The sequence below is a fragment of the Gopherus evgoodei genome, chromosome 4 (genome assembly GCF_007399415.2).
Source record: "Gopherus evgoodei ecotype Sinaloan lineage chromosome 4, rGopEvg1_v1.p, whole genome shotgun sequence".
Lineage (NCBI taxonomy): Eukaryota > Metazoa > Chordata > Testudines > Testudinidae > Gopherus > Gopherus evgoodei.
Window position 1 is genome coordinate 73,075,767 of NC_044325.1, and position 27,906 is coordinate 73,103,672.

The 27,906-nt window shown below is 43.9% G+C and overlaps 2 protein-coding genes and 1 long non-coding RNA gene across 9 annotated transcripts in view; 2 read left to right on the forward strand and 1 right to left on the reverse strand.

Moving 5' to 3' along the window:
• The first annotated feature begins 76 nt into the window (after positions 1 to 76).
• On the forward strand, positions 77 to 21,635 carry ATP6V1D (ATPase H+ transporting V1 subunit D). Of its 2 annotated transcripts, none has more exons than XM_030559797.1 (9): positions 77 to 591; positions 7,786 to 7,903; positions 9,083 to 9,162; positions 10,440 to 10,507; positions 13,604 to 13,648; positions 14,128 to 14,231; positions 14,874 to 14,940; positions 18,061 to 18,139; positions 19,987 to 20,669. In XM_030559797.1, exons 1-9 carry the CDS (start codon positions 551 to 553, stop codon positions 20,126 to 20,128), a joined length of 744 nt encoding a protein of 247 aa, XP_030415657.1. In that variant the 5' UTR covers positions 77 to 550; the 3' UTR covers positions 20,129 to 20,669. The 2 variants fall into 2 exon arrangements, with proteins under 2 accessions (XP_030415657.1, XP_030415658.1); XM_030559798.1 differs by lacking the exon at positions 77 to 591 and adding an exon at positions 3,694 to 3,775 and having other exon boundaries at positions 19,987 to 21,635.
• Positions 21,636 to 23,307: 1,672 nt separating this feature from the next.
• The window catches only part of MPP5 (membrane palmitoylated protein 5), a 129,748-nt gene continuing 125,149 nt past the window's right edge, over positions 23,308 to 27,906 (reverse strand). For all 3 annotated transcript variants that reach the window (XM_030559793.1, XM_030559794.1, XM_030559795.1), the window contains exon 14: positions 23,308 to 24,435. In XM_030559793.1, coding sequence (XP_030415653.1) covers positions 24,259 to 24,435 — 177 coding nt within the window. In that variant the 3' untranslated portion in view covers positions 23,308 to 24,258. The remainder of the gene's footprint in view (positions 24,436 to 27,906) is intronic.
• LOC115650215 overlaps positions 24,445 to 27,906 on the forward strand; it is a 76,189-nt gene continuing 72,727 nt past the window's right edge. For all 4 annotated transcript variants that reach the window (XR_004000036.1, XR_004000037.1, XR_004000038.1 and 1 more), the window contains exon 1: positions 24,445 to 27,703. This is a non-coding gene — a long non-coding RNA (uncharacterized LOC115650215). The remainder of the gene's footprint in view (positions 27,704 to 27,906) is intronic.

Here is a 27,906-nt window from a genome sequence, read left to right on the forward strand (position 1 = left end):
GCAGCGCTCGCGCGAGATCTCACACGCCTCATCATAGAGTGTCCGCGGCTGCCGCGCGGAATGGAGGGACCCTGGAGGACCCATCATAGAGTGCGAGATCTTCGGGACGCACAGACCGGCTTAGGAACTTCTAAACCCGACGGAGGACGGGGGGGCAGGGGGTTCTGAAAGGGGCGCAAGAACGCGCACAAACCATAGAGTCGAGGACCTCCTGGCGGTACAAACCGGCCTAGGAACAAGTCATGCATTTTCCTTTCTGTCACACGGTGGCGCTGCGGCGAGTGAAGGGCACGTGACTAGCACTGCCCATTGTGCGTCAATCCGCGACATATAGAGGCGACAGAGTCGGAAAGGGCCCAACATCCGGGTCTTAGTTGCGCCGTGTTCTTTGCGCGCGGCGTCGCTGCGCTAGGGTGGAGTCAGCTGCGGGAAGCGGAAGCGGAGTCCATCCCCCCGCCCCCTCTGATTCCCGGTCGTGGTGTCACACGTGACCGAGCCGGGTGGCAGCGCAGGCAGTAGCGGCTCGCGAGCGCCCTTCGCCGCGGTCAGGATGTCGGGCAAGGACCGGATCGAGATTTTCCCCTCGCGGATGTGAGTGACCCGCCCGGGCGGCGGCAGCTGCCGGGGCCCCTCTCTTGCCGGAGCCGGGCTCCTGCCCCGGGGGCTCTGGTGCGGCGTCCCGGGCAGAGGCGGCTCCGGGGCCGGCGCAGTGACCGGAGAGCGCGCGGGCGGCGTCATGCTGGTAGCTCCGGGTCAGTCAGGGAGCAGCAGGGCCCCTGCTCGGAGCCGCGCCGCCGAGGAGCACCCCCCCCCTTCGCTTGCTTCGCCCAGCGGCCCTGCCCGTCGCTGCTTTGCCGATGGGATTCCGGGGGGTGGGAGCCACGTCGGCCCGAGCGTGTCGCTGTTCCCGGCCCCCTGCCCCGCCCGCCCGCCCGTCCGTCACCCCAGGCCCAGGCTCTGGCTCTGACACCAGGGTTGGGGATTCTGCAAATTTTCGGTTTGCTGCCTGGGCGCAGGGGCTGCGAGGCGCTGTGGGTGACTCGCCCCAGCTTTGTCACTCCCAGGTTCCAAGGTCGGAAGGGACCGTTGTGATCATCTGGTCCGACCTTCTGTGCAACCCTGGCCTAGGACTTCCTTGTGTCAATTCCTGTTTGAACTGGAGCTTGTCTTTTAGAAAAACATCTAGTCTTGATTACATCTGACTTGGATCGTACAAAGGGAGCTGGAAACTGGCATCCCTGCATTTATTAGGAAAAATGCACAGCAGGGACGGGGTTTGTGACAACCATGACAGCTTGTAACATTTGACTTGGTTGGTGAGCCACTTACTCCATATTGAGTAAAACCTCAGCCTTGTTGAGGTATGTCTGAACAGCTGTAAAGGACTGATTTCCTGCAGAAATTGAAACTCGCAATACCTGTGCTAAAGGTTTGAACTGAGATCCTGGCTACTCTTTCATGTCAAATTCTGCTAATTTGTGCCAGAATCTCCAAGCATCTAACACATTCTTGTAGTTCTCAAGCTAATACTCAAACCTCTCATCCTTAAGCATATCAGCAGCTGGACGTCAGCAGTTGTAGCAGCACAAGTTTCCATTACGGCTACTCCATCTTTTGTCAGTTCTGTCAGTAGCATTCCCTCCAAGTATCTTCAATGCATTTGCAATCTTTTTAATGAATCCATTCAACTAAGTATTACTGGGGAACTTATAAGCAAATGGGACTCTATCTTGTACCACTACATTAGTCTCCTACAAAACTCCATTATTAAGGCCAGAATTGTAAATGGATTCAAAAAATGGTTAAGAGTGCAGCCCAAATGCATTGGTTGTCCTTAAGCCTCTGGGTACCAGAAGCTGAGACTGGACGACAGGATGGATCACTTGATAATTGTCCTGTTCTGTTCATTCTTTCTGAAGCATCTTGCACTAGCTGCTGTTAGCAGACGGGATACTGAGCTAGATGGCATATTGGGACAGACCGCTGGTCCTTTCTTATGATTTAAAAAATTGCCAGTGATGGAGAATCTTTTATGTTCTCTTTATGGAAACTTGTTTCAGGAGAGGAGCATAGGACCAGTGAAGATGTGACTGTGGTTCCCCGTCTCTTACAGAGATGAGTGAATTATGACATTGCAAACTAACTTCCCTTTGTCTCCTTATAACCAGAGCTCCAAGTGGCTTACTTTTTGTAGCGTTTTAATTGAGTGGTACAAATTCCACTGAATGCTACAAACATAAGAAAGAGAATCCTCAGAACCAACCCTTTTCTGGCTGTAAAAAGCTTGGGTCACATTAAGATATCTTCCATTTTATTCCCTTTTTTTATGGCAATCCCCTTTAAAATATAAAGTTTAAAATTAAAGGAAAAAACAGTTCATCACATAATGTACTGGGTTGCTCTAGAGTTGATCTCTGCAAACATTTTTCTGTTAAACACACAACAAGAAATACAGACCTCATAAACAGAGAGGTCACATTTGAAGCTTCCTGATTTTGCCCATGCTCTATTTGTATTTGTGGACTGAGCATGAAGTTGTGAAACTAGATCAATTCTTCCTGGAGAAACCATCTCAGGATTGAGACTAGTAATGAGGCAATCAAGGCACCTTAGAAAGTCAGTTACCGTACAACTGGAGATTGAGGCCAGGTCTATGCTAGGAATGCTTTGCCTGGCATAGGCAAAATAAGCTATTCTGGACAAAAGTGTAATTTTTCCAGGATAACTGTATTTACGCTAAGGACTCTTGCCAGCACAGCGATGTCTGTCACAAATCACAGCTTATCAGAGACTGTAGTGTAGAGGTAGCTTAAGCTTTTATACAAACAACTGCTAAAGAACCAGATGGGGGACAGTAGAAGAATGTATTGGTTTTGCTTTTACTTGAAAGAAGATAGCTTTATGTAAGTTGGAAAATGAGGCCTGTGTTGGGGGGAAACTCCATGCTTAGTGTTAAGCAAAGCCATGTGTGAAGGCAGAACTTGACATTTACAGTCTTTGATATATAGCTGAGAATGGGGACATTCAGTGAAATGGGCTTTTCCTTTAATTTCAGATAGAAATTAACAATGTGGGATATGTAGGTTCACAGCTAATTGTGTTGACAGAGGAAGTCAGCTAAATAGAGTGTAATCCCTATTCTCTGTAATTTTCCAGGTGCTGACAGCAAATGATTTGTCATGTAGTCAGATGTCTTTGACAAAGCATGGCGTATGGCCATCATTACAGCAGAATGCAAGACAATTGAAAGTTTGAGTTATGAAACTGCTGTCTTGTAATGTTTCTACTCAAAAACTGTTCAGATTTCCAGGGTAGGAGCAACCGAACTTGGCCACGAGCAGGAGAGGGTCATTCTTAGTCTTGTATAAAATTGTACTGATGGAGCTTCTGTCAGCATTAATACGTAGGTGGGTCCCAGCACATTATATTTCATCTTGATCTAAGTGGTCAGTTTGCAGTCTCTCCTTACATCTCCTTGTTGAAGTTGAGAATAGCTGTGTGTGGTATATGGTATCAGAGGGGTAGCCGTGTTAGTCTGGATCTGTAAAAGCAGCAAAGAATCCTGTGGCACCTTATAGACTAACAGATGTTTTGGAGCATGAGCTTTCATGGGTGAATACCCACTTCATCAGATGCATGTGGTATATGTGGCCCTGGGGGGGTTCATTGTTTGTTTGTCTAGATATCATCTTTTTCTATTGCTTGTCACTCCTGAAGCACAGATCATTAAACATTCTGCAGATGTGGATGCAGTGACTCCCCAGGTTTAGAATAGGTGTGTATCTCCAACATACTTCCAGAAGAATACAACCAATTCTGAACTAGGGATATTTTGATTAAAAAAAAAATTTCTTTTGAAGTTCCATTATGTAAAGTGAAACATGACTAATCCCTAGGGGCCAGAGAGCAGAACACAGGGTCTTTCCATATAGTATTCTGAGTACAAATAGCTCTGGGAAAGAAGAGTTAATGCTATGGGAAGGCATTTGAGAGTCTGGAGTTCTGGATTCCGTTCTTGACTCTGCGGCTGACTTGCATGAACTTAACTCTGATTCGGTTTACCCTTATGTAAAACCAGGATAACATTCATCTTCCTCACAGTAGAATTGTTTTTTAAAAAGCATTTCTGAGATCCTTGATCAAATTAGTGTGCAATATTAATGTACAACAACTGAGGCATAACTGACTTGTTTTTTTTTTAGATTTTGAATAATAGCTATTGTATTCCAGATCTTTTTAAAGGAGACATCTCTGCTTAAGACCAAAAATGCATCCTATATAGAAAAATTATTATACTTAAACATAGCAGGGCTTGAATTCATAGCGTCATTCATTCAAGCTTCATTCATAGAAATGCAGAATCGGAGATGCTGGACATGAAGATAATCTATTAGGTTATCTGCCTTGTCTGGTTGCTGCTACTGCATTGTTCTCTTCACTTTGTTCACTAGTGCTCTTGTTCAGCTAAATTTTAAATGTCCCAAGTGATGGATCTTCCATGACCTTTTTTGTAGGGAGCCTATTAGGTAGGTGAATTTTTTTTCACTCTTGTGAGCATTTTTGTAGTCTTTATAGTTGTCTAGAATAATATTTCATTCTGAGAATTATACCTTAGTTTGAGAGCGTGCGCACGTTCACGCTCTTTCTAAAAATGATGAGCGGTGACTTGACTGGGGTCTCAGCAGAGAAGTAAACTCAAAGCAACTTCTGTTAATAAATAAAGAGAAACCCTGCCTCTAATCTGTCTGTCTTTTCCTCATTGAACAGAATTTTTTACTCTATCTTGTTGTTAGTCAAGTTTCTTATTGGCATAAATCTTTTCTGCATCAAAGATGCTTGGTGAAGTCTTTTGTTCTAGCTGTTCTGGCTTTTTCTTGATGGTAAACAGGACTGTGTTTAATGCATACATGGAGTCTGTTAAATCTTGCTTGGACTAGAAAATGAGCCAGCCTTTGGTAGGTAGACCTTGGAAAAAGCCAGTTGGTGCACGACTGTTAAATCTCTGAACCTGTGTGAAATTCCAGATATTCAGTTCTTCTAAAAATCAAGCTTCATTTTTATTCCCTGAATTACATTCTACTGTGAACATTAAGAAGTTTCAGTGCAAGTTGGGTTCTTCTCTGTTTAGGAATTTATAGGGCTCATGTTGCTGTGGTATCTCAGTGTCTCACAGACACGAATGACTTTATTGCCCCAACGTGCCTGTGAGGTAGAGAAGTGTTATTTCTTACTTTATAAATGTGGAACTGATGTAAATGGAGATTAATAAGGCCATGTCTACACTGCCACTGTTGTCGGCAAAACTTATGTCACTCCGGGTTATGGAAAAAACACCCTGCTGAGCAACACAAGTTTGGCCGGCATAAGGGGTAGTGTGCACAACGCTGTGTTGGCGGGAGAACTTCTCCCACCAATGTAGCTATTGCTGCTTGTTGTGGGTGGTTTAATTTTGTTGACGGGTGAGATCTTTCCCGTTAGCGTACGGCAGCTACACAAGGGATCTTACAGCAGTGCTGCTGCTAGTGTAGACATGGCCTAAGTGTTTTTCCAAGGTCACACAGGAAGTCTGTGGGCTTGCCCTCACTGCAAAGCTAACTCGAGTTGTAACTCAAGTGTTAACTCTAGCATGCTTGTTGTGCATGCTTTCTCTGTCTATAGGCTAGGCCAGAGGTTCTCGCAAATTTTTTGGTGGCCTCAGAGTGCGGCCACCCACTCTTGCTGGTGGCTGCTCACACTTCTCCCCCCCCCCAATACTTAATTATTTTTAGGAAAAACAAATAAATATGCACATATACGGGTCCAAATCATAATTTATTTATCGCTAGCTAGTAAGTCTGCTGTGAACAGTGATAATTGTAAGTTTGTTAATATCACTGTTCACACTAGTAACTTACTAGTTAGTGATAAATAAATTATGAACATACAAGTATCACTTTTCACAGTAGACTTACTCAGCCCCAGCAAGCCTGGGGACAAATTAAGCCCTGGATCGGAGGTCGGGGTAGGCAGCAGGGCCGGGGTGATGGAAACGAGGGGCAGAGGGAAACAGTGGCGTGCCAGAGACCAAAGCCCTGTGGCTAGGGGATGGGGGCAGAGTCCGAAGCTGCATGGCCTGGGGCCTGCTGCCATGCAGCTGGAGCCTGCCACCCTGCCACCCCAGGGCTGAAGACCAAAGCCTGAGCCCTCCTGCCCCTGGGAAGGTGGGGAACTCACCATCTGCCTCCTCCTCCTCCAGCGTTGTGCCCAACTGTCTACAGCAGGGGTCAGCAACCTTTCAGAAGTGGTGTGCCGAGTCTTCATTTAATCACTCTGATTTCAGGTTTTGTGTGCCAGTCATACATTTTAACAGTTTTAGAAGGTCTCCTTCTATAAGTCTATAATATAAACAAACTATTGTTGTATGTAAAGTAAATAAGGTTTTTCAGATGTTTAAGATGCTTCATTTAAAATTAAATTAAAATGCAGAGCCCCCCAGACCGGTGGCCAGGACCCAGGCAGTGTGAGTGCTACTGAAAATCAGCTCCTGTGCTGGCTTCGGCATGCATGCCATAGGTTGCCTACCCCTGGCCTACAGAGAGGGGGGCAGGGCCCAACCCCTGCTTGCAGCCCCAGTAGCCAACATCAAGGTGGTGCATCCAGGAACAACAGGGAAGGGGAGGGGCTGCAACTCACCTCCCTCTTCCTCCCCCACCGCCCATCACTGCCCAAGAGGCTATGGCTGCAAGAAAAGTCCCTGGTGGCTGCATTTGAGAAACGCTGGGCTACGCTATCGCCAAGTTAGCACAGCTTGTCAGCGGCTAACGCAACCATTCTGAGTAGCTCAAGTGTTCCACGGTGTAGCCCCTCTTGCTTCAGTAAGGCTAACTTAAGAGGTGCTAACTCTGCAGTGAAGACACTGCTTATAGCAGCGATGGAAATGGAACCTGTGACCTTGGTTTCGGTTCTCAAGTCTTCCACAGGACTGAGTTAATTTTCAGTCTGGACCTTTCAGAGGTTAGTACTTGCAAATTAGGATCACTTTCACCTGTCTCCACTGACTTGGAAATCTCCTCCTGCGGGATTTCTGAGGGTAGGGAATAACCCCACTTTCTGGACTGTGTTTGTTCTTTTCCAAAGGAGAGTGTGAGCTGCTGAAAGTCTGGCTGCTGTTTCATCTTACCTGTTGTGGTGGGTGGGTAGGGGTGTGTGTGTGTATGTGTGTGTGTTTTATAAAAATGTACTTGAGACACTTTAGAAAAGCCAATTCTCATTAGTCTGTCTATTGAAACCAAAGTCTCATGAAGAATTGGTTGTCTTTTTTTTTTTTTTTTTATTAATGGTGTTTGGCATTTGAGAAGTGTGAGAAACCAGAACATTGGAAAGTAGAACATATGTCCTCAGGATGACAATGGGCTAGTATTGGTTCCTATTGAATGGCTCTAGAGAAGTTGCATTCCAAAGAATTTTACTTGCTTATTGTGTGGCTTTCTATAATGGAATGCTGAGCAATGATCTGAACAACAGTGCGCGAATGCAGCACTTGTCAGCCTATTGAGATCTTCAGCTTTACAAACACTAATTCTGTGACCCCCACCCCCATCTGTGAGACGGGCAAGTATAATTCCCATTTTTTACAAATGGGAAAATGAACCACATCAAGTGGCTGCTTGTGGTCAAGGAGACCAAGACGACTAACATGTCTTCAAATACTTCCTAATGTCTCCATCATTTTCCATGTCTGAAATGATTTTACTTTCTCCTGATCCTTCCGAGTGACAGAAAAAAATGTTTTCCCCTGCTTAATAGGGCTCAGACCATCATGAAGGCTCGTTTGAAAGGGGCCCAGACAGGTCGCAACCTCTTAAAGAAAAAATCTGATGCTCTGACTCTTCGATTCCGACAGATACTAAAGAAAATCATTGAGGTAGGTGAATTCAGTTTCTACCATGTCTGCCTTGCTCTGTTAGGAAACTATCTATGTTGTGTAAACCATGCATTTCCATAATGCTTCCATGGAGATCACTTTCACATCGGTTAGAATTTGGTGCAATTTTGCAGGTAGTCTGCAGTCTGGTAAACAACACTGAAGAAGCTGCGCAAGGGGCCTAAGACTCTGTTTAGGGGTCTAAGCCCCTCTTTCCAATCAGCTATAAACCTGCTTCCTTCTGTACCCAGAGCTCCCTACAGACTTTCCTGAATTTTAGAAAACTGGCCAGTCCTGATGGTGCTAAGCATCATGCGACTGACTTTAACCTGCTTCCTTCACTCTATCTGGCTTGGGGAGGATGCTGTGGACCATCAGTATCAGCTGCATGGTTAAACAAACTGCTAAGTAGGGACAGCAAGCTCTGTCCAGCTGGATCTTATCCTTTTTTCTGTAAAGGCACAGTGTTAATATGGGTTTATGTGCAATCTGCAGCAGTAGGAGCAAACCCAAAATTTAACCATGGTCAGGTGAAATGACAAACGTAATCCATGTTCAGCATCTACTCTTATAACTGAACTGTGTTCAGCATTGCATTAGCTGCGATTGCTGCTGACATCCAGGATTAGCAATGTTTCCATTTCATGGTGTAGATAAGGCCTCAGAAGTGTTGTATCAGGCTTCCTGCAGACTCAGTAAGGCAGGAGTGCACTGGCTTATAATCAGTTTTTTGGCTTCAATAGTCTTTGTAAGTGTCTGTGCTAGAAATGCTTACATCTTATCTGTGCTGAGAAGACTTGGAAAAAACAGATTTCCTGGTAGTTCAGCTGAATCACTGTAAGAAGTTGTTGGAGCCCTCTTGTGCTGTGCCCATATTTACTACCATGTTAAATCCTGGGATTCTCAGTTTACAGTAATATGGTGGTCTTACAGGGGCATGTATCCATCTTAAAGATAAAAAAAGTCACCTTTACATTTTAGTTTTTTGTGCTGCCTCCTTGGTGAGTGTGACTCACAGTTGGGAACCCCAGGACAAAGGATTCTTCTTCATTTGTCTTTAACTAGGAACAGCAAACAGCTGCCGACGAGCAATGTCCCTCTCTGAGGTGACTGCATTTCACCTGTAGGTTGACTGATTTTTTGTTAAGTTTTAAAATTGCATCTCTGTTCTCTTTATAGACTAAGATGTTAATGGGTGAGGTGATGAGAGAAGCTGCATTCTCACTTGCTGAGGCAAAATTTACGGCTGGAGACTTCAGGTGAGGACCACTGATTTGTACTGTTCTGCTATATGGAGAATCCCCAGCTTTCCTTTCCCAAGAAGAGAGGACAACCAGCAGGCTGTAGGTTCCACTTTTAGGAGACGAGCGGAAGAAGAGAAAGTTCTGTAGTAGATGCTGGGAAAGGGAAAGGCAGCCTCATGATAAATTGGGTACCATCAATCAAGAGTGGGAGCATAAGGTGGGTAAAGGAGAGAAACAGTTTGACTTCCAAAGTGATGAATATTTCCTCAGCACAAACAAGCACATCTGCTGGTAGAAGCAGCTTTCAACTAAGTGTAAGTGTACATGTAAATCCTCAAGTGAGCCAGTGGTTGTTTCTGCAGCTTGGAATTTAAAGTGTAGAGAAAGTGTAACAGAAGGCAGGTCTAGTTTTCTCTTTTTTGCTCTGTATTGCTGAGTTGGAGAGGCAGATTCTCCTTTTCCATGGTTTCATCACCTCTCAGTAACTCCCAGGGAGATCTACCATGCTGATGACATGAGGTCATATGCTGATGACTGTCTAGGGCAGTGGTCTCCAACCTTTTTACACCCAAAATCACTTTCTGAATTTAAGGGAAACCCAGGACCTACCCTGCCCCAGTCACTCCCCTCCTCTGCCCCCCTCAACTGTCAGGGTGGTTAAGCACTAGAATAAATTGCCTAGGGAGGTTGTGGAATCTCCATCATTGGAAATTTTTAAAAGCAGGTTAGACAAACACTTGTCAGGAATGGTTTAGATAATACTTGTCCTGCCATGAGTGCAGGGGACTGAACTAGATGACCTCGAAGTCCTGTCCAGTCCTATGATTCTATGCACAGTCACACAAAATCCAACTTAATGCTGGAACCTTGGCCCAGATTTCACATTTTTTGGGTTCTCATATAAATTAGAGCATAATATTACTAGAATATTTTTGTGTGGTTTTCTGCCAGATAAATAACTGTTTTCAGGAATTGATTTGAGGTTGGAAAGAGTCTTGATGGGCCAGGTGTGCAATGTGCATTCTAGATACTCAGCCTCTTTACATTTACGAACAGATGCAGTCTCCGCACTTAGTTTCATAGCTCTTTTCTGTTACTTTTAGATTTCTGTGTAAAAGCTTGCTTCATTGAACTGCTAGTGTGGGTGAGCTGATCTTCAGAAAACTCATTGCCAGAACTGGAAATTTGTTCCATGAATCCTCAAAGCAGTTTGATTGCTGCTTAACCCTTGCACACAATGATGAATTCATGATTTGATTTTACCCAATTAAGGTGCATTTTCTTCTCTTCAGTACCACTGTGATCCAGAACGTGAACAAAGCTCAAGTCAAGATCAGAGCTAAGAAAGACAACGTAGCAGGTGACTATCTCCCCCCCTTAGCAAAGTACAGGCATGTCACAGGCCCATTTATATTTCCTGGAAAATACACTGATGATTTGTAAACAGAATGTATGTCTCCTCTTCTGCATTTCTTTTCTCCCCTCCTTTTTATTACTAGGGACGTTTGTATGTGAAAATAAGAACTTGGTGGACTACAAATTCATTTGGTCTCCATAATTGTTACAATAAGAGACTTTGCAGTCAGGGAAATAGGGAGGATGGCCTTGGATTAAGTCATTTAGTCCACTTTTGCAGGTGCCAGGTATAGTTTTCCACTGTAGCCTATTCTTCAGAATTTTGTCAAATCCAGTTTTAATGTCTCGAGCAGTGGGGCTTCCACTGCTTTCCTGAGGCCAGCTGACAGTGTTCTAGTAGATATCTCCTGTGTGGAAGCTTTTTAGTATATGCAGCTCCAACTTTTTTTTGTTTGATTTCATCCCATTACTCCTAGTTATACAGCCTAGACCACATTGAACAGTTCCTTTCAAATACTTGTGCAAATATATTCCCCTCAAACATCACTTAACCCAACGACACACATTATGTAGCATCTTCTGATGTTTCCTCAGATCATTTTCTCAATCCACTTAAATTTTGCTCCTCTTCTCTATGCTTCCTCTAACTTATGAACATATTTTTAGTATCTCATCAGCTGTATGAAGGACTTATCACCAGTTTGATTTGTAACATGCTTCTGTATACAACCCTTAAAATCTCATTGGCTGTTTTTGCTGCTGTATTCCATTATGGACAGAATAATGGCCATGCTGGGTCAGACCTATGGTCCGTGTAGCCCAATATCCTGTTTTCTGATGGAGGCCAGTGCCAGCTGCTTTGGAAGGAATGAACAAAACAGGGCAATTTCGAGTGATCTGGTCCCCGTCATCCAATCCCAACTTCTGGCATTTGGAGATTGAGGAACACCAGAAGATGGGATTGTGCTCCCACCTATTTTAGTAGCCATTGCTGGACTTATTAGCCATCTTCTATGAACTTCTAATTTTTTGAACCAGCTTATTACTTTTGGCCTTCACAACATCTCATGGCAATGAGTCAGGGCCGCCCAGAGGATTCCTGGGGCCATCGGCGGCAGGCGGCTGCAGTGGACCTCCCGCAGGCGTGCCTGCGGAAGGTCTGCTGGTCCCGCGGTTCTGGTGGAGCATCCACAGGCACGCCTGCGGGAGGTCCACCGGAGCCGCGGGACCAGCGGACCCTCCGCAGCCATGCCTGCTGGAGGTCCACTGGAGCCATGGGAGCGGCAGGGGGCCCCCCGCATGGTGAAATGTCTAGAGCCAGCCCTGTTCAGCGGTGGGGGTGCCTTCCATTCTGGGACCCGCCGCTGAAGTGCCCCGAAGACCCGCTGCAGGGGCCCCCCGTCGGCGGTGAATTACCGCCGACGCGGGACCCGCCGCCGAAGTGCAGCCCGCTCTTTGCCGGTAATTTGGTGGCAGGGAGTCCCCGCTGTGGGTCTTCGGGGCACTTCGGCAGCGGGTCCCTGAATGGAAGGGCCCCCCGCCACCGAATTACCGCCGAAGACCGGGTTGCACTTCGGTGGCGGGGTCCCGCTTCGGCGGTAATGCGATGGCGGGGGGTCCTTCCGCCCCGGAGCAGAAGAAGCTCCGGGGCCTGGCCCTGCAAGTTTTATGGGGCCCCTGAGCAAGTGAAGGACCCCGCTCCAGAGGCCCCGAAAAACTCTCGTGGGGGCCCCTGCGGAGCCCGGGGCCTGGGGCAAATTGCCCCTCTTGCGCCCCCGCCCCGGGCGGCCCTGCAATGGGTTAACTGAGCACTGTGTGAGGAAATAAATCTGCTGCCTATTAATTTCGTTGGGGGACCCCTAGTTCTTGTGTTTATTTGAAGGAGTAAATAACACTTTTTTCTCTTCAGGAACTTGTATTTTATCCCTCTTAAATCTCTTTAAGCATCACTGCTTCTAGATGTCTCAGAATATCCTCATTTATACTGTGTGTGCATGTTCACCACTTCACAATAACCAGCTGCACCCCAATGCAGGATTCTGCCTTTAGAAAGGGAAGAAGGATCTATAAATCCAGTCCCTCACCTTGCCTAAATGAAGTGAGAATACATAAACTGCTGTCTGGTCAACTTTTGACGATCAGACAATGCATAACTATTGGGCAGGGTGTGTGTGTGTCCTGGACTCTAAAGATACATGGTTATGCCAGAAAATTCCATGCAAAGTGCCAACACAATACATTTACACTGAAAAATTGCCATCAGAGTCAGGAAACATTAAAAAGTTGAATGCTCAGTGCATACTTTACAACGTGGGTCACTTTTTATCAGCCTAATGAACAAATAATATCAAACTGAATCTACATATCTGAATTTCTAATGCAACTTCTGGGACTTCTTTTTAAAACGCATTCCACAGTGATGTGCTATGGACACTGCTTATCATAATCTCACTGTTTGTGTTCACCCGTTGTTTCATTTGTACTTAGTATCAGCTCTTTGGACAAACAAAATGACTTGTGACGGTGCCTAGCACAATGTAGTATCTGGGGCCTCAGAAGGCTACTAGAAGACAAATAATAAATTCTACTACCAGTCCAAATTCTTAAATTTAAATGCTTGTCTTTAGAACTACTAGACTGATTTTCTTCGAACAGTGATATGCTGGGTCTCTGTGAGTTCTAAAAATAATACAAGTTTGCAATTTCTATTTTCAGTCATTTGAGTTACCTTTGCTCGCAATTTCTGACTGGAAGATAAGAAAATCGTGGCTTTTCATTTGCAAGTGTCTAAGCCAAGTTGTTTCAAACTTTTTTTTTTTTTTAAATTGACTTCTAGCAGGGAGAGCTCCAGCTTCCAAAGAATTTAATGTTAGGAGCAATTATGGGAGAAGGAAGAGGCTAGAATTGAAGTTGAAATAACATAAGCTATAGCATGTCCTGCGTGTGTGTGTGTGTGTGTGTGTGTGTGTGTGTGTGTGTGTGTGTGTGTGTGTGTGTGTGTCACACACACACACAGAGGCAGGACAACAAAAACCTGTAGTGTGAGAACCAAAGAAAACATTCAGTGACTTTGACACAAACTCTTGTGTGTCTTTAACAGGTGTAACCTTACCAGTGTTTGAACATTACCAAGAAGGAGGGGACAGTAAGTACAAAATGAATGTTTTATGTCTTCAGGTGCTTGTGAAAAATACCTGGGTATCCTGGAAACCCTTTATCAGTGAAACCCAGACAGCACAGGAACTGATAATTCAAGCTTTCTCCATGTTGCTCTGCTAACGCTGACCTGTAGGGGTTGCCTTTGGGGAGTGTAGCTTTGGTCGTCACTAAATCTTTGGTCTGTATGCTGTAATTGCTAATAGGAGGTTGCTCCTGATGCGCAGACACCTGTCTGTGAGCGACTAGGTGGGATTAGCAGACCTTATAGACCACTGAACAGCCACTCCACAATAATAATGGTCAGTAACTTCTACTGTTTTCTAGATTAGAACTGCTGACTGAGAGGTGAAGGATTCAGCATTCCATTAGCAGTCCCATAAGCTCCCTGTACTTGTGGTGCTCTGGCAATTTTGTTGAGAGGTTTCATTCTTGCTAATGCCACTATTGTTTGTTGGGTTATTTCAGGTTATGAGTTGACTGGATTAGCTAGAGGTGGGGAGCAGCTCGCAAAACTGAAGAGGAACTATGCCAAAGCAGTGGAGCTGCTTGTAGAACTGGCCTCGCTCCAGGTAGGTGGGAGCAGAAGATGAGCTAAAGGGGTTCTGGTTTCTCTCAATTGTTCGATGGACAGTTAAGGATGATGGTCTCTGAGCTGTGTGTGTGGAGACCAAAGGGCTGCAGTTTTCCCACTATAGTGCACTTCTTTTTCAGTCTGTCTTCTCTCATTGGGGTTTTGAGCATTTTTCCTTTTTCCACCCTACCTCTCCCACACCTGCAGCTGTTGCTGGCAGATACAGATACTGATTGCATGTTAATCTCTCCTGTGGATCTGCTTGGTCTTCTACAGCCTCTCCTCCTGAAAATATTTGAGAGAGACTGAATGGCTGCTTTAGCTACTCGCAAGTATAGCTCTGCAGGGGCCTTTTTGTGGCCAGTTTTCTCACTGTTATTTTGAACTCTTAAGATGCCTGGCTAGTAAATGCCCCCCTTTGGGCTACTGAGATGTGTAACACTAAGTTAGTTACAGCAAATATTTAGGCACAGCGTACAAACCTGATGTCCATGAAAATGTACCTGTTTGCACAAAGGCAGGGCAGAATTTAGCCTTTAAAGCAAGCATGCTTGGCTCCCTGAAGCCATCTATGCTTGTTGGATGGTAAAAATACTGACTCTCATTTGTTTTTGTATTATTTAATCTCACTTTGTCATAGACTTCATTTGTTACGCTGGATGAAGCTATTAAGATAACAAACCGGCGTGTGAATGCTATTGAACATGGTGAGTGAGTTGAAGCCTTACCTCTTTAAGACACTTAAATGATTTTGAGCCTCCTTAGGAGATGAAGAGCAGGGTAGAGTCCCAGCAATTGTTGCTCTTTGTTGGTCTGCTTTGGCTGTTATGGGGATTTCTGCCATGATCAGGAGTTGCTATAACAATATTACATAGGCAGAGAATAAACCAGGAACTATACCATAAATAAAATCCCTGTGTGGATTACACAGGTTGCAAGTCTTGCAAGGACTAGATGAGGGAGCTGTCCTGTAGTCCATAGAGCATTTGCTGGTGCTGCATGGATACCTGTCTAGCCCCGCAATGCCGACTCTCCCCCTTGTTTTCAGACATTACATTGCATTGAGATGTACAAATACTACCTTTGTCATTTTTCCATATAAGCGATTGCTTTTATTGTCATAGGGATATTATGAGATTTTGAATGCGGTGGGAATGGGAGGTGGTCAGTCATAGATCCTAGTGAGACCCCTTTCGTAGCCCCCCACTGAGACTTCAGCGAGTGGAATCCAAGCGTCTGTGCTTTAGATCTCCTGGGGTGTGTTAAGCTTCTGGATCCTGGAGTCCTTGGGCACATCTTCTGTTTAGCATCCCCCTTCTGAGTGTTGGAACCCGCTGTCCAACTGTCTCACCCTGCTGGGCACAGCACTGACCCTTGAGACTCCCCAGTACTCAAACAGCCTCGTCTCCCAGAACTCCACCCAACAGGTGTGAAGCTTCTGGTTTACAGTTTAACTCTCTCCAGGGTACACAGTGTTGACTGCTTCACAACTATCATCTCACTCTTTGTTCAGTCTGTCAACTTCATGCTCTTTATATTTAATCATGTAGAGCACAGGACAGTACAGATCAGACAAAACAATAAAACCTTAAACATAATGTTCTCACAGATCTCCCAAGGAAGGGTGAGCAATCTGTCAGCAGGCAGAATCTTTCACCCCCTTGCCTACCCTGCTGCTGCAGCCCCTCATGGTACTCTGGTGCAAAATGGCTCTTAAACCCCCCCCCCCCCCCACTCACACCAAATCTCCTCCGTGATACCCTTCAGACTCCTGTTGGGATCACTTGTTTCCTTTGTTCTGCCTCTTGATTATTCTATTACTGCCAGCTGCTTTTCAAACAAGAAGGGTCCTTGCCTGGTCCTCAGCAATGAGGTGCCAGGCTCTGCATAGCTCAAGTAGTTGGTTTTTCATCAGCTGTTCAAAATTCATTTTCCCCTGTCTCTCTTCACTATTCCTTTCCTGAAAAACCTGAGACTTTTCTCCCTGCTTTTCCCTTCTACAGTACTTGCCTTCACTGTTGTGGCACTTGCAACCATTCACACCGTCACATTGTCACCAGATATGTCAGTCAGCACAATTCTCATGGACTTTTTTCCTCCCATTACCAATTACTTTGTTACCGTGTTCTGAGGAATTTTGAGAATTCCTTATGCAGGAAAGAGAAGAATCTGGAGTTACGATTGGGTTATAACTATCATTAAAGTAATTTTAATGACATGCTTTGTCTCAGCTTCCTTCTGGTAAACAATGAGTGCTATAGAAAAGCTTAAGGCAGATTGTCTTTCTCCTAGGAAAGACATGTCTTCAAACACAATTTCATATCCTCTGTGCCAGTGCATAACTCCTATCTCTCATTTTGCCTTTGGTGTCATCGCTGGCTCTGAACTCCTTGTCCTTCCTGTTCCTGATGTTGGCAAATCCGTCTTTTGCCATTCTGCTGTGTTGCCTGTATACAAACCCTGCTGCAGGTCCCTCTACTAAGCCATCCAGTTTTAACTTCCTGCCACTTAGATTATTTGAAGGGCCTCCTCAAGACTCAGCTCTTCAGACTTTGCCTTTTCACCCTCAACTCCTTTGCTGCACTGCTTACTTCAGGTGTCCATTCTAAATTGTTCCCTTTGTTAAGCAATGCAGCTTTCCATGGACTTGCTCCGTCAAACTTAGAGATCATGTATTTTCTTCCCCTCACTGCTCACTCATTTCACTCATTTAGCAGTGGCCTCCTCCCTGGTCTTCCAAACAAGCTTGACACTGTTTGTGAGAGACCCTTCTCCTTTGCAGATCCCACTGTTGGCAGTCGTCTTTCAGAATTGACTAGCACTCATGTCAAAGCTGTGATGAAAATGTCATCTCTTGCTCTTGTCCTTATGACTGAATTTAATTTGCCATACCATGCTGCTGCACCACATACTTGTATCTGTTGACATACAATTTGTATGAAAGATTGCGCAACACTTAAATTTATAGTACCCTTCGTTCGGGGATCTTATCATGCACAACTTAAACATGGCACTGCAAAGTTTAACTTTGTGCAATGATGCTATTGCAACCATTCAGGATAGGAAGTAGTGGGTAAAAAAGTCACATCCAACAAACTGCTGAAAGAACCTGTGGTAGAACATATGGCAGAAGAATGCAGTTTCTAAAATTGAAATTTGGCCAATACACTGGGGTTAAGACCTTCATTGTTATGGAAATAGCCTGGGATCTTGACCTCCAAGAGTTCAGGACGTTAGTAGTCAAAGATCTTGTTACATCTTATCCAAGAGAGATCACCTATGGCAGCACAGTACTCCACTCTCAGGGATATTGGTCCCATACCTACAGAACTGAGAAGGACTTGCAGGCCTCCTGTGTGAGGGCTGGCCAGGCCTGGCCTTTTAGCCTCATCTGAGGAGATCACAGTATAAAATTGTATGGATGTAGAAAGAAAGCAAATCATTCAGTCTTATTATTATAGGACAAGGATGTGAAACTGTGAAATGAAAAGTTTAAGTTGGACAGGGCGGGAGGGGGAAGTTGTCCACAAAAGAGAGTTATTGATTTCACTGCTTAGTTCTCCTCATTCAACCTCCATTGGAAGCCAGTGCAAGCTGGCTCCAATGAATTATTGGTGCAGGTTATGAAATGCTAAGCCCTATTAAAGAAAAGTGTGTTTGGTTTCTTGCTCTTAATGAAACACTGCAGTTCTTTCTGTCAAAATAAGGGAAGCATTTAAACTGTGACAAGCAGATCACTGGGCTGACTTTGAATGTGTGTGATCTCTCCTCACTGTACAGGTTGTGTTTGCATAATTAATATGGTAATGATTAGTCGTGTGTCTTAGTGATTATTCCCAGGATTGAGCGCACGCTGTCCTACATCATCACGGAGCTGGATGAGAGAGAGCGAGAGGAGTTTTACAGGTAAGTGATGTGAATGGAGGAGGTTGGGCTGGCCCCTCCCTTTCTTCTCACAAATTGACGTTTGAGACACAGGAATAGAGAAGGGTAACTGTGCAGTAGGCTAAACTATTGATGTTCTGCTTTTAGAAACTCTCCAGTGTTGTCCAAGCACAGGTTCACAGCCACTTCTCTCCTAGATGGGAGTACCTCAGCCACTATGCTGTGTGGTCCTTGACACCTTGTGCAGAGGCCTTGGGAGGGAATGGTGGAGCACTGCAGTGCATGCTGAATGTCCTGCTTTAAGGACCTGTTCTGTAGATCTAGTTCCCCTCTCCTCTCAGATGCCATGGGAGTTTGTTGCTCTCTGCCACCTTCCCTAGCTGGTGTGGCTGCTCCTGTGTGTGCTGTTTTGCAGAGCCTTGACAAGAGAACCGATGGAGCCACTAAAATGAAACCTTAAGCAAAATGGTGCTTTCCTTGTTTCCAGCTGACAGAAACAGAGCAGGTGCAGGTGTGATTCTTTCAAAAAGTCTAGTGAAAACTTTAAAAACACTTCCTAACATTTTCCCTTGAGAGTAATTGCTGTAGGTGCCACAAGGATGTGATGCAATCACAATGGCGGGTGGAGAGAAGTGGCCTGTGCAATTGTGAATGGGGGAGTGGAGGTTGAGCCATACTCTGCTCTTGTGCTATTACGATGTGTTCACCACACAAGTGTGAAAACCCTCTTGTTTAAGGGACCAAGATGCAAACTAGAAAAATACTAGTTGAGAGTTTGATGTATGATTCTGCAAACTTTCAAGGGCTGTGGTGAGAGAATCTTGGAAAGGTCAACCTTAATGTGGAAGGACTAGGTGGGAGGACATTAGTACCAGGTTAAAGGGGGCATGGTTAAACATGAACATCTTTCTGTCCTATGTGAAATTCAGCTTGAAGGGAGCTGGCTCGTTCATCTATTGTACTCATTTCTATTTACTCTTATTTTAGCATTAAGCTTTCTCAAATAATTAACTTCTGAAAAGGCTCTCTACTGTCTCATGCTTGCTCTTTCCTGATTTCTGTTCCTTTGCACCTTTATTCTTTCCTTGTGCTGACTCCTTCCCCCAGATCCTGCCTGTTCTCCCATGAATCCCAACATGTGTCCTGGATAGAATTTCTCCAGTCACTGTGGGAGGGTTCAGAGGTTCTCCAAGCCACATCCCAATCAGTCCACTCTTTTGGTGGCAGAGGGATGGCACTCTTTGTGGGGTAATAAGACTCTTGTTAAGCTGAATCTATAATTGTGGGTGTAGTCCTGGGCTTTGTGCTATGGGAAGGAAATTGTTGCTTGTTAGGCAGGCGATCTGGTGCCAAGAAGCTGAAGTTTGAGGAAAGGTTAAAAGAACCTGGTCTCTTTCTTGCTGGGGGAAAATGTGGGTTGTTGGAGTTTTTTTGGGTAAGAGATTTTAAGGTTGTAATTGTAACTTAAAAAATTGGAGGGTAGCTGAAGTCAGTTGCTCAGTTCAGATCTAAGGTTCAAGCTAAGAATAGGAAAGTAAGGAGTAAACTGCAAGCAGGTTGAACTAGTTCACTCCAGAGTAACATGCCTATAGAATGCCAAGTGTATACAGGTCCGATGTCTCTTTTGCTGGAGTAGGAATTGAGGTATCTTCAGCCAAGAGATTTTTACAGGTCAGCATATTGGGGCCCAGAGAGCACTTTGCTGTACCTACATAACCTAACAAACAAATGTATTGCATCATCTGTCTTTCCCAGAGGCTCCCCAGAGGACTGATGGAAAAGCCAAACTGTTGGAGCACATCTTAATTTCTTAGGAAGAGGCACCATCAATGCAGGCATTAAATATCACCCCAATTCTCTCACTGCAGGTTAAAGAAGATCCAGGAGAAGAAAAAAATATTGAAAGAGAAGAGTGAGAAAGAGCAGGCCTTACGGAAAGCTGCTGGGGTGGAACATGAACCTGCCAATCTGTTAGCAGAAGAGAAGGATGAAGACCTCCTCTTTGAGTAGCTCTGTTGGAGGGGGAGACCTAGATGGCAGTGTGTTAACTGATGTAATTCTGGACATGCTTTCTGGATATTTGGTGTATTAGCCTGTGAGCTCCATTGGTTGTGTTTTTTCCCAAGATGTGAACTCGGAGCATTTTTTGGTGGGGCATGGAAGCAGAAAAAGGAGCCTAATAGGAGTCTGGTCTCTTTGGCAGTAGGAAGAACCTCTCCCTTACACCAATCTACCACCAGCTGTTTGCTTTTTAATGGCTACTGAATCTGTACTGCTGTTGATTAAGGATGTATTTATAGCAATCATACCCCCCCTTTCTCCCCTTCCTACCTTTTAAAACAGTGGGAAAAAACCTATGTGCATGTTAACAGGTGTTGCTACAATTAACTTGCAAACTAATGATAGAAAAGCTGGATTGTTCAGGCTAACCTTGTTGCAGAAATCCACACACTTGTAAACACTTGCCTGGAAGACATCTTCCATGTTGTGTAACTGAGAAAATTAATGTCTGTGCTGTATGATAGTAAAATAATTAAATGTTCACTCTAAGTAGGAGACAATGTTGCTACTTTCCTGAAGTAAACCTGGAAACCGTGGCACAGCAGGTTCCATAACAGGGCAAGTTTTGCCCTTGTACCTTAATCCTGAACCAGAGGGGACCACTTCTCTCATGAGGTGATTATAGAGGAGGAGAAGTGCTATGGATCACATTCTAGTGTAACCCTGACTGAAATGGCAAAACCACTTTCTATAGGCCACTGAGCAATTTTATATAGGATTTTTAAAGTCCCTGTTGTGCTAAGTATAGGTAGATAAGGCAAAAACAATCAATAGGTCATTCCTATTATTCTTCTGCTGTTGAGGGGTCAAACACAGCAGTACAAGAGCAATATTTTACATTATCTTACATTTTGGATTGCATGAGTTTGCAACCTGACTGTAGGTAGGAGCAGGACTGTATTCAGTCTTCTCCAATGTGTGGTACTGTACAGGATTACAGCTAGAGCTCTGGGGAGTTGGAACCTCAAGCCTGGGGGGGGGGGGGTGTGTGGCTGCTGCTGGGCTTCAGTTCCCACTTGACTATGAGCACAGCCCTAATTTGCAATCTTTCCTATCAGCTACATGCATGCCCCTGAGCTGTGCCCACACAGTTAAGACACTTGTGTTACTTGGTTTGAGCTTAAGAGGCACTTAGTGCTTTTAAAAACATTACAGAAGAATGGAACTCTTCAATTGAAATACTAAAGCATTTACATTCAAGGCCAAAGCAGCCTTTGCTTATATGCTTGCTGAGCAATGGCAGAAGAGATTTCAAGAGTAGCTATGTCAGATAAAAATTGTGATTTATTTTGTCTAAATATTTTACATTTTTTTTTTTACATAGTGTGCAGTTCATGAGATCTCCAAATACAGAGTGCGGATACATGATACAGAAGTACAAGTTGGGGCTAACCACAGGTCACAGTAAAGTTCTTAATTGTCAAGTCCACATATTATATTATACACCTATTCATAATTCTTGTCACTATTTGTGTTCTTTAATTCAGATAAAACCATTTTTTTTTAATCTGGATTGGTAAAAATAAAGATACCTTCCCCTTTCAGCTGGCTATTAAACAGCTGACAATGCCCAGTATTTTCTTCCAGTAATCAAGTCTGTTTTATTCTTTTACCCCCTGAGGGGACTGAAAGGACACTTCCTTCATGACAAAATTGTAGAAAATGCTTTCCTGCTTACTCCATGTTCAGGAAATTCAGGGTCAAACTCTAAAACTGGTGCTAGATACAGAGCGCAGCTAGGTATCAGTCAGTTCAGTGAGCCAGGTCTGTTCCTCAGTGCTGCTCCAGCATGCCCACATAATTGGATACAAAGCCAACACTGACTCCTATGGTCTTGATCATTTCACTTCCATAAATGGATCTGTGAAATACCACAACACTCCCTGCATACTTCAAAAACAAAGAAGGTACAACTAAACATCTCACAACCTACTGCATTCCAAAGCCTGTTCAAAGTCTTATGAGGAAATTCAGGGGAAGGGTAGGAAAGAAGAAGGGGGTGAGATTTACCAGCATTCACAGCATTATTTAATAACACAACGTAACACTGAATGGGTCAGGCTTCAGTAATAGTGAAATTTTGATAATTCACCTGTGACACCTTTAAAGATACCTTTCTAAAGATTGCACTTTAACAACTTTTCACTCTCTCAACTGACTGTAGATTACATCTCTTAGGTTGTAAAAAGAAAAAAAAAAAGCTAAACTTGGAAGGGCAGAAGTGATAGATAATGGTGTAGCCCCCCAGTCTGGTGTCAGACAGCTACAAAACTCAAGAGTTAATGCACCTGCAATGTAAGGCAGGGAGCCACTACTTTGAATACTTGACTCAGAGCTAATTTAGTAACATGCTAGCTGTTGGCCCAAATATGATTATGCAGTTCATTTCAGTCTTCCAGCACCTGCCTTGCTGGAGGTATGTTGAATCTTAAGGTCTATTCACTAAGATAATATGTACTGTGGTTCTAAAACCCAAATGAACAGCATGTAACTTCTCTCCATAGGCAACCAACTTGCTGGGAGTCTTCTAGGTTAACTGCAGACAGAGACTGTACTATATTTCACCCTGCGCTACAAGAATGATAGTGTACTCAAAGTGACTTAAAACAACCGTTTATACTCATTCTCTATGCAGCCTAGAGCGCTTCATTCAGCTATGGCCACACAGAAGGCAAAAGAGTTTTGCTTGGATTTGTTCTTTGAAGAAAATATATACACAAAACAAGCCTGAAAAAACTAAATTTACATTGAATTCAGCTACACATTGACATAACTCCAGTGTTTAACTGTGGGAACAAGGAAACACTGTGGCTAAACAAGAAGAGAATAAACATTCACATTCAAGACTATTCATGCTTCCCCCAAAACAAATAAAAGCTAAAGGTAACATTATTTCATTTCAATACTTGGAATAGCCCTGCTGCAGATTTGACAGCTGCTGAACTTAGAACATGCTAGGATATAGACCTGGCAATACACGTATTTCCATTTCTCAAGTTCTTTCGGTAAGGTTACTGGTTTACTTACAGTAGCTACATTCAGCAGTTTTAATTCCAGTTAGTTACATGTAGAACCATTAGCCACAAGACATACCAGAGCCAAAAATAAAAAGACGCTAACCACAACTGCCCACTCAGTCAGTATCCTTTATGTTAGAAGCATAAGAACTGTTTACATTAATCAGGAAGATTTTTTTTTAAAACCGCACATTTTATAAGAATGTCTTTTTTTAATAAAAATATAACCTCTGCCTTCTAAACATCTCTACAAATCTGTGGGGAGCAATGGCTCCCAAATCAACTGATGAAAAACAAAATTCCATAAAAATATCACATCTAAAATCAGTACATATTCCTTTTTCACTGGACCTAAGGTTAATGTGCAGTCAAATTTGATTTACAAAGTCTGACTAAAAAGACACAAAGGGTTGAAATATTTACATTATACACATTTTCCAAATTACAGTGCTCTCAGAAAGTGGAATGTAAATAATTAAAAAAATAAATTCAAGCCTAACCAGGCAGCTTCAGACCAAAGTGGCACCTTATTCTGTGTATTTTTAAAAGGGGACAATTTCTCATAAACCTTAGTGTCTCATGTAGATTATTTCTCTGCCCAGTGTTTTTGTAAAAGGTATATTCACAAACTACTATCATGGGCCACAAGGTCATTAAGTTAACAGTGTTAAATAATAATAATATTTATAACTATATGACAACATGGACTGTATATATACATACATTTAAAATCTTTAAAGAAAGGTGATTGTAGATAGAAAAGGTAAAGCAGCTGCTAGAAAGACTAGTTAAATTGTTAAAAATTGTACTGGCTTGTTCAGAGCTTCCATTTCTAGTCCAAAGATGAGAAGAAAACCCAGACAATGTTTAATCAGTACATCATTCTGTTCATGAACTGCCTACTGGATTTTCTTCACTAATACACCAACTATCAAGGGGTGCACCCACAGAGGTCTAGAGCTCACACTGCCACCTACTATTTAAGTTGTATTGAGTCATGTGCAATCTCCCTTTGACAGACCGCTGGATAGAAGTCTGCTTGTCCCTTAGAACTGTTCTTTTTCACCGTAACCAGGTGGATGGCACCCACTGAGGTTCCGTGTCAAGTTTGTTTATTAAACGAAGTAGCTCCTGATATGCCTTATCAAGATCAGAATTCACAATCGCTGTGTCAAAGTAGTGGCCATTGTTCTGTTCCATCTCTCTGGTCTTCTCTATGATTTCTCTTAGTTCTTCTGGCTGTAATGAAAACATAGGAGGAATTAATTTATGTGGTATAATTGTATGTACATACACACACTCCACTTAAACGTTCACTGTGAAAAAATAGTTTAAAACTATTCATTAGGGGATTGTAAGGTCTTGTACCCAATTTTTATGGCACAGGCAAGTTTGGCCTGGAAACTGCTACAGAGGGCTAGAAAAATTTAATTCCACACACAATGGTTAAAAACATATGAAACTGTACTACAACAACAAATATTTTTACAGCAGCCATGTATTTTAATAAGGGCAAGACACGAGACATTTCGGTGCATTTTAATAACTATCCAAAATTTGGTACTTTTGTTACATGTGTTCTAAAAGACTTTAGAAGTCTTTAGCAGTAGTTGGTCAGGAAATTTCATGCCCAGTCTTATTGCATCACTAGATGATGATGCAATATTGAGTGAAAAAAATGTTTAAATACACAAAAGGAAAATGATAGAATAATTATTGCAATTAATTGACCAGCAAATAAATGCTCGAAGGAACCAAATAAGAGGAAAAAAAGAAAATGTTTCATATAAAATAAAGGGTAAGATTTTCAGACGTGCCAAAGTGATGTATGAGCCAAATTCTCATTAATTTAAACAAAAAAACCCCTAAACACAACAAAAACCAAACCAGTGATGTGAAAGAGAGTGCTGAGATACTTTATTTAGATTAAAATTTAGATTACATTACAGAAATAGGAAGAGGAGGTTACTCACCCTGTGCAGTAACTGATGTACTTCAAAATGAGTGTCCCTGTGGGTGCTCCACTTCAGGTGTTGGTATGTCCCTGCGCCTTCGCTCGGAGATTTTTGCAGCAGTACTCGTACTGGCCATGCATGCACAGAACCTGCCTCCCTACTCTTGAGTATATCGTAATAGTACGCATGTGTGGCTGGTCTCCTCATTTCCTTCTCTGCAACAGAGGCTACCCCAACTCCAAAGAAGAGGGGAGGAGGGTGGATAGTGGAGCACCCACAGGGACATTCATCTCGAAGAATGTCAGTTACAGCACAGGGTGAGTAACTTCCTCTTCTTCTTCTTCGACAGATGTCCCTGTGGGTGGCTCCACTGCAGGTGACTTAAAAGCAGTGTATCTCAAGGAGGTAGGGTAGCTACACATCTAGTGGAATGAGTTCTGATGGAGGCTGGAGGTGTAACTTGTTTTATCTGATAGCACAGTTAGTTAGATGCAGTCAGAGATCCAGTTTGAAAGTCTCTGGGTAGAAATAGGTATCCCTTTGGAACGCTCTGTGATGGAGACAACAAGTCTAGAAGAGCTTCTAAGAGGTTTGGTTCTATCCAAATATAAGGACAAGGCCCTGCGTACATCTAACGTATGTATTGTGGCTTCAAAAGAGTTTGCATGTGGTTTTGGAAAGAAAGTCGGTAGGTGTACTGGCTCATTAATGTGGAATGAGTGAACCTTTGGAAGAAATTTGGGATGTAATCTAAAGGTAACCTTGTCCTTGAAAAATAGTGTATATGGTGGATCTGCCATAAGGGCTGCTATTTCTTCTGCCCTTCTGGTGGAGGTAATTGCCACTAAAAATGCTGTTTTCATAAAGAGGTGTAAAAGGGAGCAGGTGGCTAGTGGCTCAAATGGTTGTTGAGTTAGGCAGGATAATACTAAATGAAGGTCCCACAGAGGGGTAGGCGGTTTAATGTTTGGGTATAGGGTTTGGAGTCCCTTGAGGAAACGCTTGGTGATCGGATGAGCAAAGACAGAGGTATTGTCGATTCTGTCATGAAAGGTTGTAACAACAGCTAAGTGGACTCTGATGGAGCTGAAAGAAAGGCCAGATTGCTTAATGTCCAATAGATAGTCAAGTATGAGCAGGAGGGGTACGGACATGGGAGAAAGTTGTTTAGCTGAACACCATTGTCTGAATCACTTCCACTTTCGGAGATAGGTGGTGCGAGTATATTGTGTTCTGCTGTGTAGGAGCACTCTTTGAACTTGGTGAGAGCAAGCTAGCTCGTTTTCAGAGAACCATGTGGGTACCAGGCTTTGTGGTGAAGCATGGACAGATTAGGGTGAAGAAATCGGCCGTGTTGTTGTAATAAGAGGTTCGGAATGAGGGGCAATGAGATTGGTGGTCAAATTGACATTCTGGTAAGGAACGGAAACCACGGTTGTCTGAGCCACGACGGGCAATCAAGATCACCGTGGCACGATCTGTTCATATCTCTGTGAGAACTCTGTGGAGAATCGGTATGGGGGGAAAAGTGTAGAGTAAGTTCCATTGCCATGGGATCATAAATGCATCTCCCAGGTAATGTTTGCCGAGTCCTGCTCTGGAGCAAAATTTGGGACATTTCGTGTTTTTCGCAGTTGCAAAAAGGTTTATGACCCCAAATGTGAAATGTGTTACAGATGATTGACTTGTTTATCTCCCACTCATGATCCCAGGGAAAGCGTCTGCTTAATTCGTCCGCTGTGGTATTCAGAACTCCGGGAAGATAGGCAACCGATATGCGGATGTTGTTCACAAGGCACCAATTCCAGAGCTTCATAGCTGCTGTGCAGAGCGAGTGAGAGTGAGCTCCTCTCTGCCTGTTTACATAGAACATGCAAGCAATGTTGTCTGTTATGCGTACATATTGATTCCTGATTAGTGGGAGGAAGTGATGGCAGGCATTGCGTATGGCTCGAAGTTCTAGGACATTTATGTGCTGGGAGGTTTCAGTGGAAGACCATAGCCCCTGGACTGTGTGGTGAGACGTGGGCACCCCACCCTGTGAGGGATGCATCGGTAGTCATCATCGGGGATGGAGTGTTCTGGAGAAAGGGGACACCAGAGCAGAGGTTGGAAGGAACTGTCCACCATAGTATAAAGTCTGACTCGGAAGGGTATGGAGAGAGGCTTGTTTAGAGAGTGCACGTTAGGTTTGTAAACCGTGGCCAAGCAAGCTTGGAAGCACCTCATGTACAGGCATGCGTTTTAGACCACGAAAGTGCACAAGGCCATGTGGCCCAGTAGTTGTAGGCAGCCTCGGACAGTGACCTGGGGACTGTTGCGAAGTTTTATATGGCCAGAAGCTTTATGGTGTTGAACTGGTCGGGTGGGAGAGATGCCAACCCTGTTCGGGAGTCGAGGTCCGCTCCTATAAACTCCAGGTGCTGGGTAGGGCATAATGTGGATTTGTTTTTGTTTGTTTGTAGTCCAAGAGATAGGAAACAATCAACCGTGAGATGCGTGAATCGGAGAGGTCTGATGAATGTCAAGGCTTTGAGGAGGCAATCGTCGAGGTAAGGAAATAATATGACCCCTTGTTTCCTGAGGTAGGCAGTGACTACTGCTAGGAGCTTGGAGAAAATCCAGGGGGCGGTGGAAAGTCTGAAGGGCAGAACCCTGTACTGAAAATGTGTCGAGCCAAGGGGAAAACGAAAGAAACATCTGTGGGCCGGATGTATAGTGACATGAAAACAGGCATCCTGTAGGTCGAGGGCTG

Excerpts from the sequence above, each read along its gene's own strand:
- ATP6V1D (XM_030559797.1), top strand. The coding sequence starts at position 551 with ATGTCGGGCAAGGACCGGATCGAGATTTTCCCCTCGCGGAT. Across the intron at positions 14,941-18,060 it reads TGTGAATGCTATTGAACATG|TGATTATTCCCAGGATTGAG; the intron begins GTGAGTGAGTTG and ends CGTGTGTCTTAG. Across the intron at positions 18,140-19,986 it reads GAGCGAGAGGAGTTTTACAG|GTTAAAGAAGATCCAGGAGA; the intron begins GTAAGTGATGTG and ends CTCTCACTGCAG.